At 43.4% G+C, this 13,354-nt stretch overlaps 1 protein-coding gene across 18 annotated transcripts in view; it reads left to right on the top strand.

Moving 5' to 3' along the window:
- The window catches only part of MECOM (MDS1 and EVI1 complex locus), a 744,249-nt gene that overhangs the window by 654,798 nt on the left and 76,097 nt on the right, over nt 1–13,354 (top strand). The window contains exon 1 of one of the 18 annotated variants that reach the window (XM_053310476.1): nt 3,655–3,725. The exons of the other annotated variants lie outside the window; for them this stretch is intronic. Coding sequence (XP_053166451.1) covers nt 3,699–3,725 — 27 coding nt within the window. The 5' untranslated portion in view covers nt 3,655–3,698. Of the gene's footprint in view, nt 1–3,654; nt 3,726–13,354 lie in introns of those variants that run through there. 18 annotated transcript variants of the gene reach the window in all.

Here is a 13,354-nt window from a genome sequence, read left to right as displayed (position 1 = left end):
TGGGAATAAAAGGTTTAGTCAGATGCAAGAGAATACAAATTCTCTCCAGCGCTGAGCGTGACAGATGTGTTTGTATCATGTTGAGTCTTTGTTGAGACATGTAAATGAATTGTCACTTACCCCAGGACTAGTATCACTCAATTAAACTTTTTCTGAGTAGCAGACGGGCCACTGGAACACTGTAACTGTAAAGAAAAGAATTCCAACAAAATGCTATGGGATTTTCCTGAAGCAGAGTAAAAAAAAAAATTTTGGACTTCAAAGTGAGCAGACTTTTGTAGCTGGGGGGAAGCTGAATGAGGAATTCTTCTCTGTCTCTCTTTTCAGATTGTGCAGGAAGTGCATTTTCTCTATTATTTCAATTATTACAACTTCCTGGATAGGTTGAAGGTCCTTCATAATTCACGCTTGTGTCACTCTTTATGCTTGCCAAATATCGTCTGTTAGGCATAAATAAAATTTCCACTGCTTAACCAGAGAAAATAAACTGCAAAGCCTTGTCCATCCTCTTAAAGGAATGCAAGCATATTCTCTGTTTGCTTGGTTGGTTCTTTTCCTCAGCACTGGATTAAAGTTCGGTAGCTTTTTCTTTCCGGCAAATACATAGCATTAATAAAGACGCTGTATGGTCAAAGCACATCATTCTGGAATACCACACACATGCAGAATTTGACACCCTAAGAATCTTGGCTTTTACTTATGTACTTAAAAGACGTTTCTAGTCCTTAACATTGTGAAGATGGATAGTTTCCGAAGCCAGTGAAGGGAGGGGGCATAAGCAGGATCTCCAGTGGTTTAAGGTGCCCTGCATAGCTTCTCACTGCATAACCTTTAGCAGCCTGTATCGTTCTGTGCCTCATTTCCTATTTGTTATATAAAATAAATAATCACATTTGATTAATTTCCATAGTACACTGTTTACAAAATTATCCTTTTCTCTGTTCACAGTTTGGATTACTTTAGAGTTGGTGTAGTGTTTTTTTAAAGCATAGAGAATACACAGTTCTAGAAACTTTGTAAAAACCTGATAGCTGCCAACAGAAATAAGAGCGGCAGTATTAAGGTAATGAAAGCAGAGGAAATGAAAGCAGCAGGGGACTTAAATAGAAAGCAGAAATTAGGTAGGTCACCCCTTTAAAAATTGGGCTCGTCTGCTAAAAGCTAGAACAATTGCAACTCAGGTGGCCATGAAAGCTTCTGTGGAACTGAAACACTGACATAAAGGTAAAGTGTACCGTCAAGTAGATTTAGACTCCTGGCGCCCACAGAGCCCTGTGGTTTTCTTTGGTAGAATACAGGAGAGGTTTACCATTGCCATCTCCTGTGCAGTATGAGATGATGCCTTTCAGCATCTTCCTATATTGTTGCTGCCCGGTATAGTACCAGCAGGGATTCGAACCAGCAACCTACTGCTTGTTAGGCAAGCATTTCCCTGCTGCGCCACTTAAGGTGGTGAAACACTGACATATGTACCCTTTTACTAACAGAATTTGGCCTGATGTCTGAGTCTTTCCTTTTAGCTGTATAGTAGGAATAACAGTGACCACGGTTGTTGTGAGGATGGAAATCACAGGGACTGCAAAGCACTTCACGAGTTCACAGTCCTCTAAACCAGGGTTTCTTAACCTTGGGCCCCCAGATGTTGTTTGACTACAACTCCCATCTTCCCCAGACATGGCCTCTGTGGCTGAGGATGATAGGAGTTGTAGTCCAACAACATCTGGGGGCCCACGGCTAAGAAGGGGGCCCGTGATGCAGCCACCTTGCTGGAGCTAAGCAGCTTTGATCTGGTTGGTGCCTGGAGGGCAGACTGAACAGGAAACCCCATGTATGCCACTACTTGAATTCCATCATGGAAGAAAAGCAGGACAGAAATATAATAACCATCCTAAAATATTCATAATGACCACGTGTCATGTGCAGTAGCCCCCTTGATACAAGCACCATTTGGGTGCATGAGAAATAACACCGCGATCCTGTGCACATTTGCTTGGGAGCAGGCTCTGTTGAACTCCATGGACTCCTTAGTAAATTCAGAAGGAGCACAGAAACACAGAGGAACAGACTGGGAAATAGTACCTCTGCACACAGAGTGCCTTTCCCTCACCAATGAATAGATACAACCAGGCCTCACATTTTGGGGATTGAGGAGTCATGTTCTCAGGTCAGAGAACCTATCTTCTAGGTCAATTTCAGTTTCAGCACCTCTGTTTTTAGAAATTATTTCCTGCTGGCTTTTTAACCTGATAACATGGGTTCTCCTGTGATGTATGAAGCAAAGTCCCTTTTCTGACATGGTAATCTCTGTTCCACTATTCCATAGGTCTCCTTGAAATTTCAGTGGTCATCTTACAAAAGTAATGATCACTATTATTAAGGACCACTATGCCATTAAAGGCTCAGAGCTATAGTTAAGTAGGAAATCATATTACTCACATATTGAGAAATACCATTGCAAAGGCAAAGCACTGTGGAATAAATACTCCAGGGGAATGAAAGCCTGTATAAAATTACCTGTTGAAGGTAATTTACTAACTTTTATTTCCAGAGAGTTTTCTGACCCTTTTCACTCCTCTTGTTGTTGCTGGTCTTCCATTGCTTTTTTTTTTTTTAAAGACCCTTACAAATTATATTAGGTGCACAATAAATTTCTTCTCTTTTCACATGAGGGCAATTCTGTCTGCCTTTTATAGAAGCAGAAGACAGAGAAAAATGTAGCATTAAGAGTCCCTTAACCAGATTAAAGTTGTTGCAATATAATAATTTTTTCCTTGTCTCCATATATTCTAGTTTGAATTCCATTAGGATGAAAATTAGGTGTTAAATAGACTTTTGCTGCTTCTTGTGTATCAATAAATAGGTATTAGACAAGATAGTGAAATGAAACCTCCGTTTTCAGAGGCAATATACCTCTGAATATCAGATGCTTGGCACAGGTAGCAGGGGCCTTTGTGCCATATCAGTTGCATGCAGCTATAATAATGGAGGTAGCTGCTCCATTACTGCTTGAGGATGAATATATTGCTCTTCCTTTATCAAAGGATCAAGGATGCTAGAATCAATATGCCCATGTATTTGAATACTGTAATATTTACCTATTGGTGCATTCTGCTTCATCAGACCACCTGCTTTTTTCCTAGACATTTGTAGCTTGAGCCTATAAGATTGACAACTTTAGTTGCAACTTTGCAAATGGTGACTTGTGCCTGCAGCCAGTCCTGTTCTTGAAAAGGGAAGCAGAGATGAACTGTCTGGTTCCACCAGAAGAAGCCCTTACCAATTCATTTACTGTTGCCTAGTGTGCCAGGTTCACCACTCCACTGTGTTGCCGAATTAATGGGTTACTTCATGAGGAGAGTAGCAAACTACCATTCCTACTCCAAGCACTGTGGCACACATGTTCTTAAACAACATCTTTGTATATCTCAAGGTTGGGGTTGGAGAATTGGAAGCCAGAGCAACAGCACCTTTTAAAGACCAGTTCCTTTCTATTGCTCATTGACTGTAGCAGTATCAAGTAATGACTTGCATGTGTGAATGGTACTTCACAGATTAGGCAACACAGGTAGACCTTTTATATTGCCCAGTAACAGCTCAAACAATCAGCACATCCCCACCAGTATAAGGTCTGCCTTTTAACCTTTGGAACTTTAATTAAAGCCCAAGAAGGGCTGAAGGAAGACCATCAGGTCTGTTGTATGCAGTCCTCATTCTTCCAATGCTCTGTAAGTCAGCAGTTCAGTTGTGTCTTGGGCTGATCAGCCATAACTTGCCATTCCCTTTGAAAGGCACTGAGGCCATTAGACTTCTGGAGAAAAGTCAGATTTAAATACATTTATCTTAATAAATGGAAAAGCAAGTGTTGCTTAAAGCAAATATTCAGTGCATGCAATGTTGACATCAGATTTATTTGCAGGACTTAAAAGCTGGCCTTACTTAAATCTGTTTCAGGCTTGGATCAAATGAATTTGGTCGTCTCAACCTGTCCCCCAGTGAATCAAAGTCCACATCACCAGCTCACAGCATCATTTGTCACAATTGGCAGTATCTGCTCATGAGAAAATTATTAGAGCTGGGGCTGTGGAGTAGGCTTGAGGTGCATTAGCAGAGCTGTGTGGAGAAGCATGCACAAGGTCTGCCCTTGCTCTGGCAGGGCTTGCTCTATTGGGCTCCTGCTTCATAAGTCCCAATCAATATCATGTTAACGCTGAGAATGAGCTTGAGCTTGAGCTTATTTAATGCCATGCTTCTGCTTGCCAGTCATGTTCAGTCACCTTTTCAAAAGTCAACCCAAAACCACTACTGTAGTAATACATGATATTTCTCCCCCGCCACTTTAAAGATGTTATGAAAATTGACTGGGGTGGGGGAGGGAAATGCCTCCATGGATTTCCTAGATTCATTAGCTGAGCACCAATACATTATTCAGTGGGAGGGGTGAGGCCTTTGTGAGAAGCAGTTGGTGTGCTTCTTTTCCTGATCCAGTTTTAAAAAAATGCATAAAAACAGGAGGGTATATGGATTAAGAAGAATCTGTACCTTGCCTGCATCTTTTGGGTAAAGCTTGCTTCACAAACTCTGGCCCTGCGTTGGGGACTACCTATAGTCCTGAGTAGGAGGTTGTGCTCTTCCACCCACATTGATCCCAAATCCTATTCCTTCTCTTATGTGCTAGACAGGTGTAGAATCCCTTTAGCAAAACAAATATTGGTGTTCCATCTTAACTTTAGTCTCATGGAAATAAAAAGTCACATGGTGTATCCTTAACATGGATTACTTCTCCTTTAGCCTGTTTTTAATCATGCTTCCCCCACCCCCATACAATATAAGTCATTGTTGTAGAGTGGTGAAAACTGGACTTTCCTCCTTCTTTTCTTGCATATGTAAATAGTGAATGGAGTACTTCCCAGGTACTTGGGAGATACTTGGGAGAACTGGGAGTACCTCCCAGGTACTTGAGAGTACTTGGGAGAACAAAATCATGTTTTTGTATTATTCTGGACTAATTCATTATACTCTGATTTTAAGTATTTTTTGTTTGTATCTAAGCCCCAGTAATTCTACCGGCTGACATGAAGAAAATTACTCAAAGTATCCCATTGAAAATAAAAGAACAAGTTAGGCATTGCCAGGGGATCATGCTTCCAAGTAGCGGATTTAATCTTAGGGCCTGACTCAAAAAGTCCCTCTTGTAATATGCATGCAGGGGCTTTAAACTCCAGAGGGCCTACAGGGCTGAAATGAGTTTGCCAACTTATCAGTTGGCCCCTGTAGTTGTGCTTCTAGTAGTGTCTTCATGAGCAGAACTGAGAAACTTCACCTGTTGAATTCTACAAATCAAGCTGCCATTAAAAGCATAAGAGCAAACTAAACTATGAGGCACTTCACAGTATTATTATTATTCAGTTTCTATACCGCCCTTCCAAAAATGGCTCAGGGCGGTTTACACAGAGAAATAATAAATAAATAAGATGGATCCCTGTCCCCAAAGGGCTCACAATCTAAAAAGAAATGTAAGATAGACACCAGCATCAGTCATTGGAAGTACTGTGCTGGGGGTGGATAGGGCCAGTTGCTCTCCCCCTGCTAAATAAAGAGAATCACCACGTTAAAAAGGTGTCTCTTTGCCCAGTTCACACATGATTCGTGTGAAGCGCCAGATAGGGTTTGGCAGGGAGAGCAGGCTTAGCCCGCTCTCCCCAGACGAGCATTTGCTTGTTGCTGGGTGGCCCAATCAGCTGTCCAGATGAGCGGCTGCTCCGATGGGGCACTTCTGTGCCCAGCCATGGCTCTGTTGGGAGCTCCGGGGGTCAGGGGAAAGGGATTGCTGCCTCACGGCCCCCCAGAACCCCAGGAAGGCACTGCGTGAGTGCACAGTGCCTTCCTGGGGTCCCCTCTCCCCCCACCCCAAGTGTGCCAGCTGCTGACACACGATCCATAAAACAAGGTTAATGGAGCGCTGGCTTTGTTAACCTCATTTAAGGGGAGGAGTTGTTAGGTGGGCTAGCCGCCAAAGAACCACTGGGCTCGCCAGGTGGTTCCCACGATTGATCAAAACGGGCTGGGCTCTGTTAGCCCGGTTCTGATCAATGGTGAGAATTGCTTCTGTGTTTTTTCTGTAGACCAAAAGGATGGGGTGGGCTGTTGATGGAGAGAGAGAGAATAAGAACTTGCCCTGATTTTCACACAAGCCTTCCAAGCAGTTCTCTGGGTCAGTTCTTAATCTTGTGACCATGAATATGCACACAATGATGCTATTCTAACACGTGGCTAAAACCGGGTTAGGGAAGCCCTGCTTGATTTTAGCCGTGTGTGAGAACCAACGGGAGTTACATGGCTCCCAGCAGTGGCTTGGTGGCAAATCCTCCTGGGTAGTCTTAACCCGGGTTTCAGATGTGAGGGCACCCAAAAAGCAGGTTAAGTGATTATGTGTCATTGTGGCATGGCTTCACACCACACCGACTCACGAGTAGTCCCCCCACCATGGGGAGGCTACAACAAGTCTCTCAGCATCCTGGGGAGTCTTGAGGCTCCCCAGAAGGCACTGTGCTTTCAGGGACTTCCAGGAGGCCCCCAAACCCCACTACTCGCACCAGCTCTGTGATAGAACCGGTAATCATCTGGGCGGCTGATCTGGCCACCCAGGGACGACTGAGCGATTATCTGCGGGGAGAGCGGATCAGATGCGCTCTCCGCACAAACCCCCTTTAGGCTCTTCACTTCTCATGTGAAGGTCCTCAGTGTGTTTACTGGTTTTGAGATAGGGCCTTCTCAGGCACTAGATTTGGGTGTATAATGCAGCATGTATCTCACACAACACCCTCTCACACAACACTAGAACCAGGGGTCACTCCATGAAATTGATTGCCAGGAGGTCTAGGACCAACAAGCGGAAGTACTTTTTCACACAACGCATTATCCACTTGTGGAACTCTCTGCCACAGGATGTGGTGACAGCCAACAACCTGGATGGCTTTAAGAGGGGTTTGGATCACTTCATGGAGGAGAAGTCTATCAATGGCTACCAGTCGCAGGGCTGTGGGCCACCTCCAGCCTCAAAGGCAGGATGCCTCTGGGTACTAGTTGCAGGGGAGTAATGGCAGGAGAGAGGGCACGCCCTCAACTCCTGCCTGTGGCTTCCAGTGGCATCTGGTGGGCCACTGTGCAAAACAGGATGCTGGACTAGATGGGCCTTGGGCCTGATCCAGCAGGGCTGTTCTTATGTTCTTATGAACATAATGTTCTTATGAATATGAGCCCCTGGTGGCGCAGTGGTAAATCTGCTGCCCTGTAACCAGAAGGTTACAAGTTCGATCCTGACCAGGGGCTCAAGGTTGACTCAGCCTTCCATCCTTCCGAGGTCGGTAAAATGAGTACCCAGAATGTTGGGGGGCAATATGCTTAAAAAAAAAAATCATTGTAAACTGCTTAGAGAGCTTCCAGCTATAGAGTGGTATATAAATGTAAGTGCTATTGCTATTGCTTATCTTAGCTGAATCAATCATGTTAGTCTCTCACCCCAAACCTAGGTAAACTGTAGACCAGTTTACATGAGCCATTGAGCTCATGGCAGCTATGGTTTTTAGCCAACCTGTCAGTTTGAGTCCACCATGTGCATTTGTACTACCAATTTCTGACCCTATAGATTTTTCTAGCTTGGAGAAAAAGCATATGCTTTGGTCTCAGGTTCAGTATCTCAGGCACTTTCAGGTAAAGGTAAAGTGTGCCTTCAAGTCAATTTTGACTTCTGGCACCCACAGAGCCCTGTGGTTTTCTTTTGGTAGAATACAGGAAGGGTTTACCATTGCCTCCTCCCACGCAGTGTGAGACGATGCCTTTCAGCATCTTCCTATATAGCTGCTGCCCAATACCAGCAGGGATTCGAACCGGCAACCTCCTGCTTGTTAGTCAAGCATTTCCCCACTGTGCCACTTAAGGTAGGACTGGGAAATATGCTTCTGAAACCTGAGATCACTGCTGCCAGTCAGTATAGCTGAGCTAGATGGACCAATGCCTGACAAGGCAGCTTCCTATGCAAACTTAACCCAGGTTTGCTTTTGGCACCTGATCATAATCCCAACTCTTTTGAACAGCTGCAGTGTCAAAATCTACTCTGTCCTGAGTTGTGGGTTGTATAGTGAGTGGCCTTTCTTGCTGATCCCTCCCGCTCTGTAAATCTTTGCTGTTGTTAAAAATATTTATACATCACTTTTCAACAAAACTTTCCTACTGCCGTTTACATAGTGAAAGGTATGAGGAAAGGGTTCATTGTTTTACCTAGACATGTCTTACCTTGTCATGCTGATGTTGAGTTTTGATATTGAGTTGCATTAGGCAAAGTTCTGGATGATACAAAATATATTTAAAAGTTCAAGAGACAGGGCTGGTTTCTGTACTAGTTTCATATAGGCCTTCTCTTCTTTCCTTTTTGGTTTGTACAGGTTTGAGTCAAACAGAAGCGGACCTTAAAAAGTCTGCAATATCATAGGGTTTCCTTTCTTTTTAAAACAAGCAACAACAACAAAAAGCTTTTGGTGTACGTGTTAAGGCAGCATTTTTCTTTGCGAGACCTTGCTGTGAAGTTCTAATATGTCACCATTCAAATGTCAGCATGCTGTTGGAAAGGAAGCTAATAACTTAAACCTTTGAGAGCTGCCAACAAAAGAGGTAATTCAGATTGTGGAGAGAATGCCATTGTGTTCTTAGGGGAAATAGATTTCCAGAATGAAACTTGCTACTTGGAAGCATTTATTTTGTGTGTGTGTGTGTGTGTGTGTGTGTGTGTAAGTGTAATGGAGAGGAGAGAAAATATAAATTATAAAACCAAAAGATGGTTTGGCTAAGATCGCTCTTATTTTGAAGAACAAATTGAGGAAAAGGGAGTTGACAGAAGTAGGAGGAAAAATTCGGAACCCCTACTCCCTGCTTTTACTGGGAAAGCGCGTAATGAACAGTAGTCGGCAGCCTGAACATTTCGTGATTAATGCTTTTTCCTTAGAACTGTTGTCTTTGGAGAAGCCACCACAATGTGGCCTCAGCCCGTCCTGGAAATGCCATGTAACATGCACATTTCTCTTCTCATAATCTGACTTGCCATCTTCAGGTAGTTGAGCTGCTGCTAGTTCTAAAAAAGAAGTGGGCGGAACAACGCATAGAACTTCCAAAACAACAAAAAGGAAGCAAATAAATTGGGAGAAATACAATACCCTTCACAAAGGTGTTTGTAGATCCACCCCCCCCACCCCCCCCACCCCCACACACTAGCACATAGTTGTGGTCAGAGGGACTGGTCTGAGAAAATAAACAATTAGGTTTTAGAGCCACCTACTGGAGTTACATGGAGTTACAAAAGAACTGTGTGCAGGTTGTGTCAAGAGTTTTGTGCAATGTGGATTTCTGACCCGGCCATCTGTGACGGAGGAGCCTGCCCTTGGCCTCTCTGTGGGGCCAGTGTATGAAATTGTTGCTTCTGCTTACTCCCTGTTCTCTCTCAGTTATTGTGTCATCCTAGTTCTAATAACTGTTGCAAGATTACAAGTGAGGTAGGGGGGCGAGGAGGAAAGCTTCCGTATCATCTTATTTCATAAATGTAAATGAATTCTAATCTCTGTTTATATGATTTTTAGGTTTTGGTGGTTGTTTGGATTGTAAACCCCCCCCCCCCGAGATTTTATGTAGGGTGGTGTGAGTGTATAAATACATTGTGCTTTTAGAAATGATTTTTTTATTCATAAAACACAGCCAAAGAGTCTGATAAATACCCCATATAGGCTTTTGCCTTTAGCAAAGTTCCTGCTTCAGTTTAGATGCTTATTTGCTTTTTTAGAGCACACTTGAAAAAAACAGTTATCAATAATTCAGTTTTTAGGTGAAACTGTAAAAGAGAGCTTCCCTCTGCCCAAGACCATTTCTCACATTAATCCTTCAGTAGCCATCAGTAATCCCAAATGAGGGTTTTATTAGTATGGTGGCTGTGGGCCACCTCCAGCCTCAGAGGCACGATGCCTCTCAAGAGCAGTTGCAGGGGAGCAACAGCAGGAGATGAGAGGGCATGCTGCCCATACCTCTTGCCTGTGGGCTCCCCAGAGACATCTGGTGGGCCACTGTGTGAAACAGGATGCTGGACTAGATAGGCCTTGGGCCTGATCCAGTCGGGCTGTTCTTATGTTTTCTTCTGAGTGTATGATTTATTCATTTATAAATGGTGGCCAGCAGCCAAGTTAGGTTACTCATTGGTAGTCCTAGTGAAATTAATGGGTCAAGTTAGTCATGACTAGCTCGTCCCATTAATTTCATTAGGACTACTCGTGAGTAACAGAGTGAATGTTGACCACCATTATAACAAAATCAAAATACAACCAAAACTGTTAAATGGCAAAACCAGAAAATGAACTAATCAGATATACAGTTAGTCATCCTGCCACCACCGCCAAATGTCCTACAAAACAGTCATATCTGCAAGGACAGTGCCAAACAGGCTTCCTTTAGGAGTGTGTTCCACAGCTGCATTACTGTGACCAAATAGGTCCTTCCCTGCTGACTGTATTTACCACTGTATCTTAAACTGCAAGGGGGCATGGAAAAGAGCCTTGGAGGTTCCTCAGGCAGAGAGACCCTGATCCCAGAGCCTTGAATGATGACTTGTAATATGTTATACTAATACATTCCTTGCTTTTCTTCCTAGTTCTTTTTAGAGTATAACCATCATGCCAGCTTTTCTTCAAAGTTCACAACAGGTTGTATATTTATCATTTGCTGTAAATGATATCTGATGGAGCTGTTTAAGAATAGTTTCCTATGGATATTTACCTGGGCTGTAAACTTGATCTGAGAGAGTAATGATTTAAACCATATGTTAACTGACCAGTGAGAGCAAATTTTAATTGACAAGGCTGTAAGTTAATGATACATACATTTATTTATTTTTGGAGAATATTTTGATCCTCATGGGTAACAAGGGATGACAAAGACAATATTGCAGATGGAAAATCCTTCTAACAATGAGTGGCATAACTGATCCTTTCTTAAGTCGTAAGGTATTTCATATTTTTTTCCAATGGCTGACATGTCCCGCAGTATAACATGGGCAATGCAGAACCTCCTGTGCCACTGTGGGGCTCTAACACACATGGTGAAACTGCTGCACAAGGGCTGTTCTGGTACTTGTGCAATCTCAGGTCATGCAATACTTGCAATATTCCCAGCACATGACCTGCGGTTGTGCAAAGGTAAGCTGCATCCGAACAGCCCCACTGCACAGCATCATCACTATGTGTGTTATAGCCCTACAGCGGTGTGGATGGTTCTGCATCACCCATGCTACACTGAGGAGCATGTCCGCCTATATCTTTAAAAAGGCACACACTCCGACGACTTGTAATACACACATTTCTTTAATTTTAATCAGTTAACAATCTGTTCAAAAGCGGATTGTTAATTACCTAAACATTCTCTAATTGGGTAACAGCCCTACAGTTTATTTGGAGAGTTCATCAGTGTATTGAAATCAGTGTACTCATTTAAAGTCTTAAATCAATATGCATTATATATTCAGAATTGGTGTGTATGAGGTATTTGTTCATCATATCTTTATCCACCCTTCTTCCAAGCAGCTTAACACAACATACACTGGCTTCTATATTAGCTCACCTTTTCTGTGAGAAAGATTGGGCTGAGGGATGGTAACTTAGTCAAAGTCATCCAATGAGCTTAGTGGTTTAGCAGGGATTTGAATGCAGATCTTCTTGGTTCAAGTCCAATTCTCTGTCCGGAAAATACTCTGACTCTCATTTTATTTTGTAATAGGGCTATGCATTTATTTTCCTAACCATGAACTATACATTACTGACCAAATGTGGGCCTCATGATACTTGTGGCCCATAATATCGATTGAGGAGGTGCCTCTTTTAATGCCACCAGGGTATCAAGTTCAGGGTGCCAGCACAAGGAGTGAGGCATTCTCGATAGCTGCTCCACAGTTATGGAATTCTCTTGCCTTTGAAAACTTTGGAACCTGAGAATTTCTCAAAAACCTGTGTTTTGGGCTAGCTTTGTGGGGTTAAGGTTAACCCCTTATTTCAGTTCTTGAATGTTACACTCTTCTTTTTGGCAATTCTGCCACCTACAGTACCTCCCACCACTTGTAAGCATGGATAATCCATATAAATATTATTTCTTTGTTTATATTTTAAATTTTTATACCACCCAGTCAAGGAGCCCTAGATATGTAATTTACTGTATCTGTAAACAATGAGGCTATTCTTACACACAGCCAAGACTGAGCTAAGAAAGCCAAGGCCGGTCCTGGCTGTGCATGAGAACTTCTGGGATTGCACCCGATCCTGGTGGCGCTCGGTGGCAAACCCGCCTCAGGAGCCCACCTCCTAAACAAGGTTAAGGGAGTGAATGCTCCCTTAGCCCCATTTTTCCAGATCATGTACCACATTGATTGCTTGCACCACACACTCATGCTGTGCATTGTGGGAGTTCCGACCCCCCGCATTTCTGTACTGCTGGGGGAAGCAGCAGATCATCTGTGCACGGGATTGTGCTCCCAGACCCTCCCAGTCCCGGCAGCCGAATTGTCTATGGGAAAGGCGAGCTTCTGCTGCCTTCCCTGCCGCCTGCCCAGAAGCCTTCTCATGCGATAGTGAGAAAAGGCTCAATATGTACATGAATATCAATAGTGTCAGGTTGTATATCTGTGGGGAACACCATCTCTTCTTTATGTGTTCAGTGTGGGGGAGTCTTAGAATTTTGGGGTATGACCCAGTGTACTATGCCATTTGAACAACCTTCTCACACCTGAATCTGCCTGACTAGTAAGATGTGTTAAAGATAAGATAAAGAGGGCCTTCTGCAGGTGCTCCCTCCAGGTGAGGCCCATTGGGCTGCCATATGGGACAAGGCCTTTTCTGTGGATGCCCCTTCCCTCGGGAGGTGCAGTTGGCTTTCTTCCTTCTTTATTTTAGATGCCTTGTGTAAAGTTTTTAATTTAGTGGGTTGACTGTTTAGGTTTTATCTTTCAAGGATTTGGATGCATTTATCTTTGTATATTTTAAATTGAGGTTTTAGACTTCTAAATATATATTTGATACTCTCCAACATCCTCACTAACTGTGCTGCTGCTGAAGGGGGAAAGCGTCCCTGATGCATAGAGCTTCCGGGGCATTGCAGCAGTGATCACGTAAGGGGGAAGCCAATGTCCATCCATCTCTCCTATTGCAGAAGTGTTCCGCAGCACCCAAAAATATGTCCCTGAGGACGGTGTGACTCTCAGGGTCATATTTTTGGGTGGTGCAGGGCATTTCTGGGGGAAAGAGAGCTTCGCAAGAACCATTCCCCTCTTGCATAG

The sequence above is a fragment of the Hemicordylus capensis genome, chromosome 3 (assembly GCF_027244095.1).
Source record: "Hemicordylus capensis ecotype Gifberg chromosome 3, rHemCap1.1.pri, whole genome shotgun sequence".
Classification (NCBI taxonomy): domain Eukaryota; kingdom Metazoa; phylum Chordata; class Lepidosauria; order Squamata; family Cordylidae; genus Hemicordylus; species Hemicordylus capensis.
This window is presented reverse-complemented; position numbering and strand designations above follow the sequence as displayed.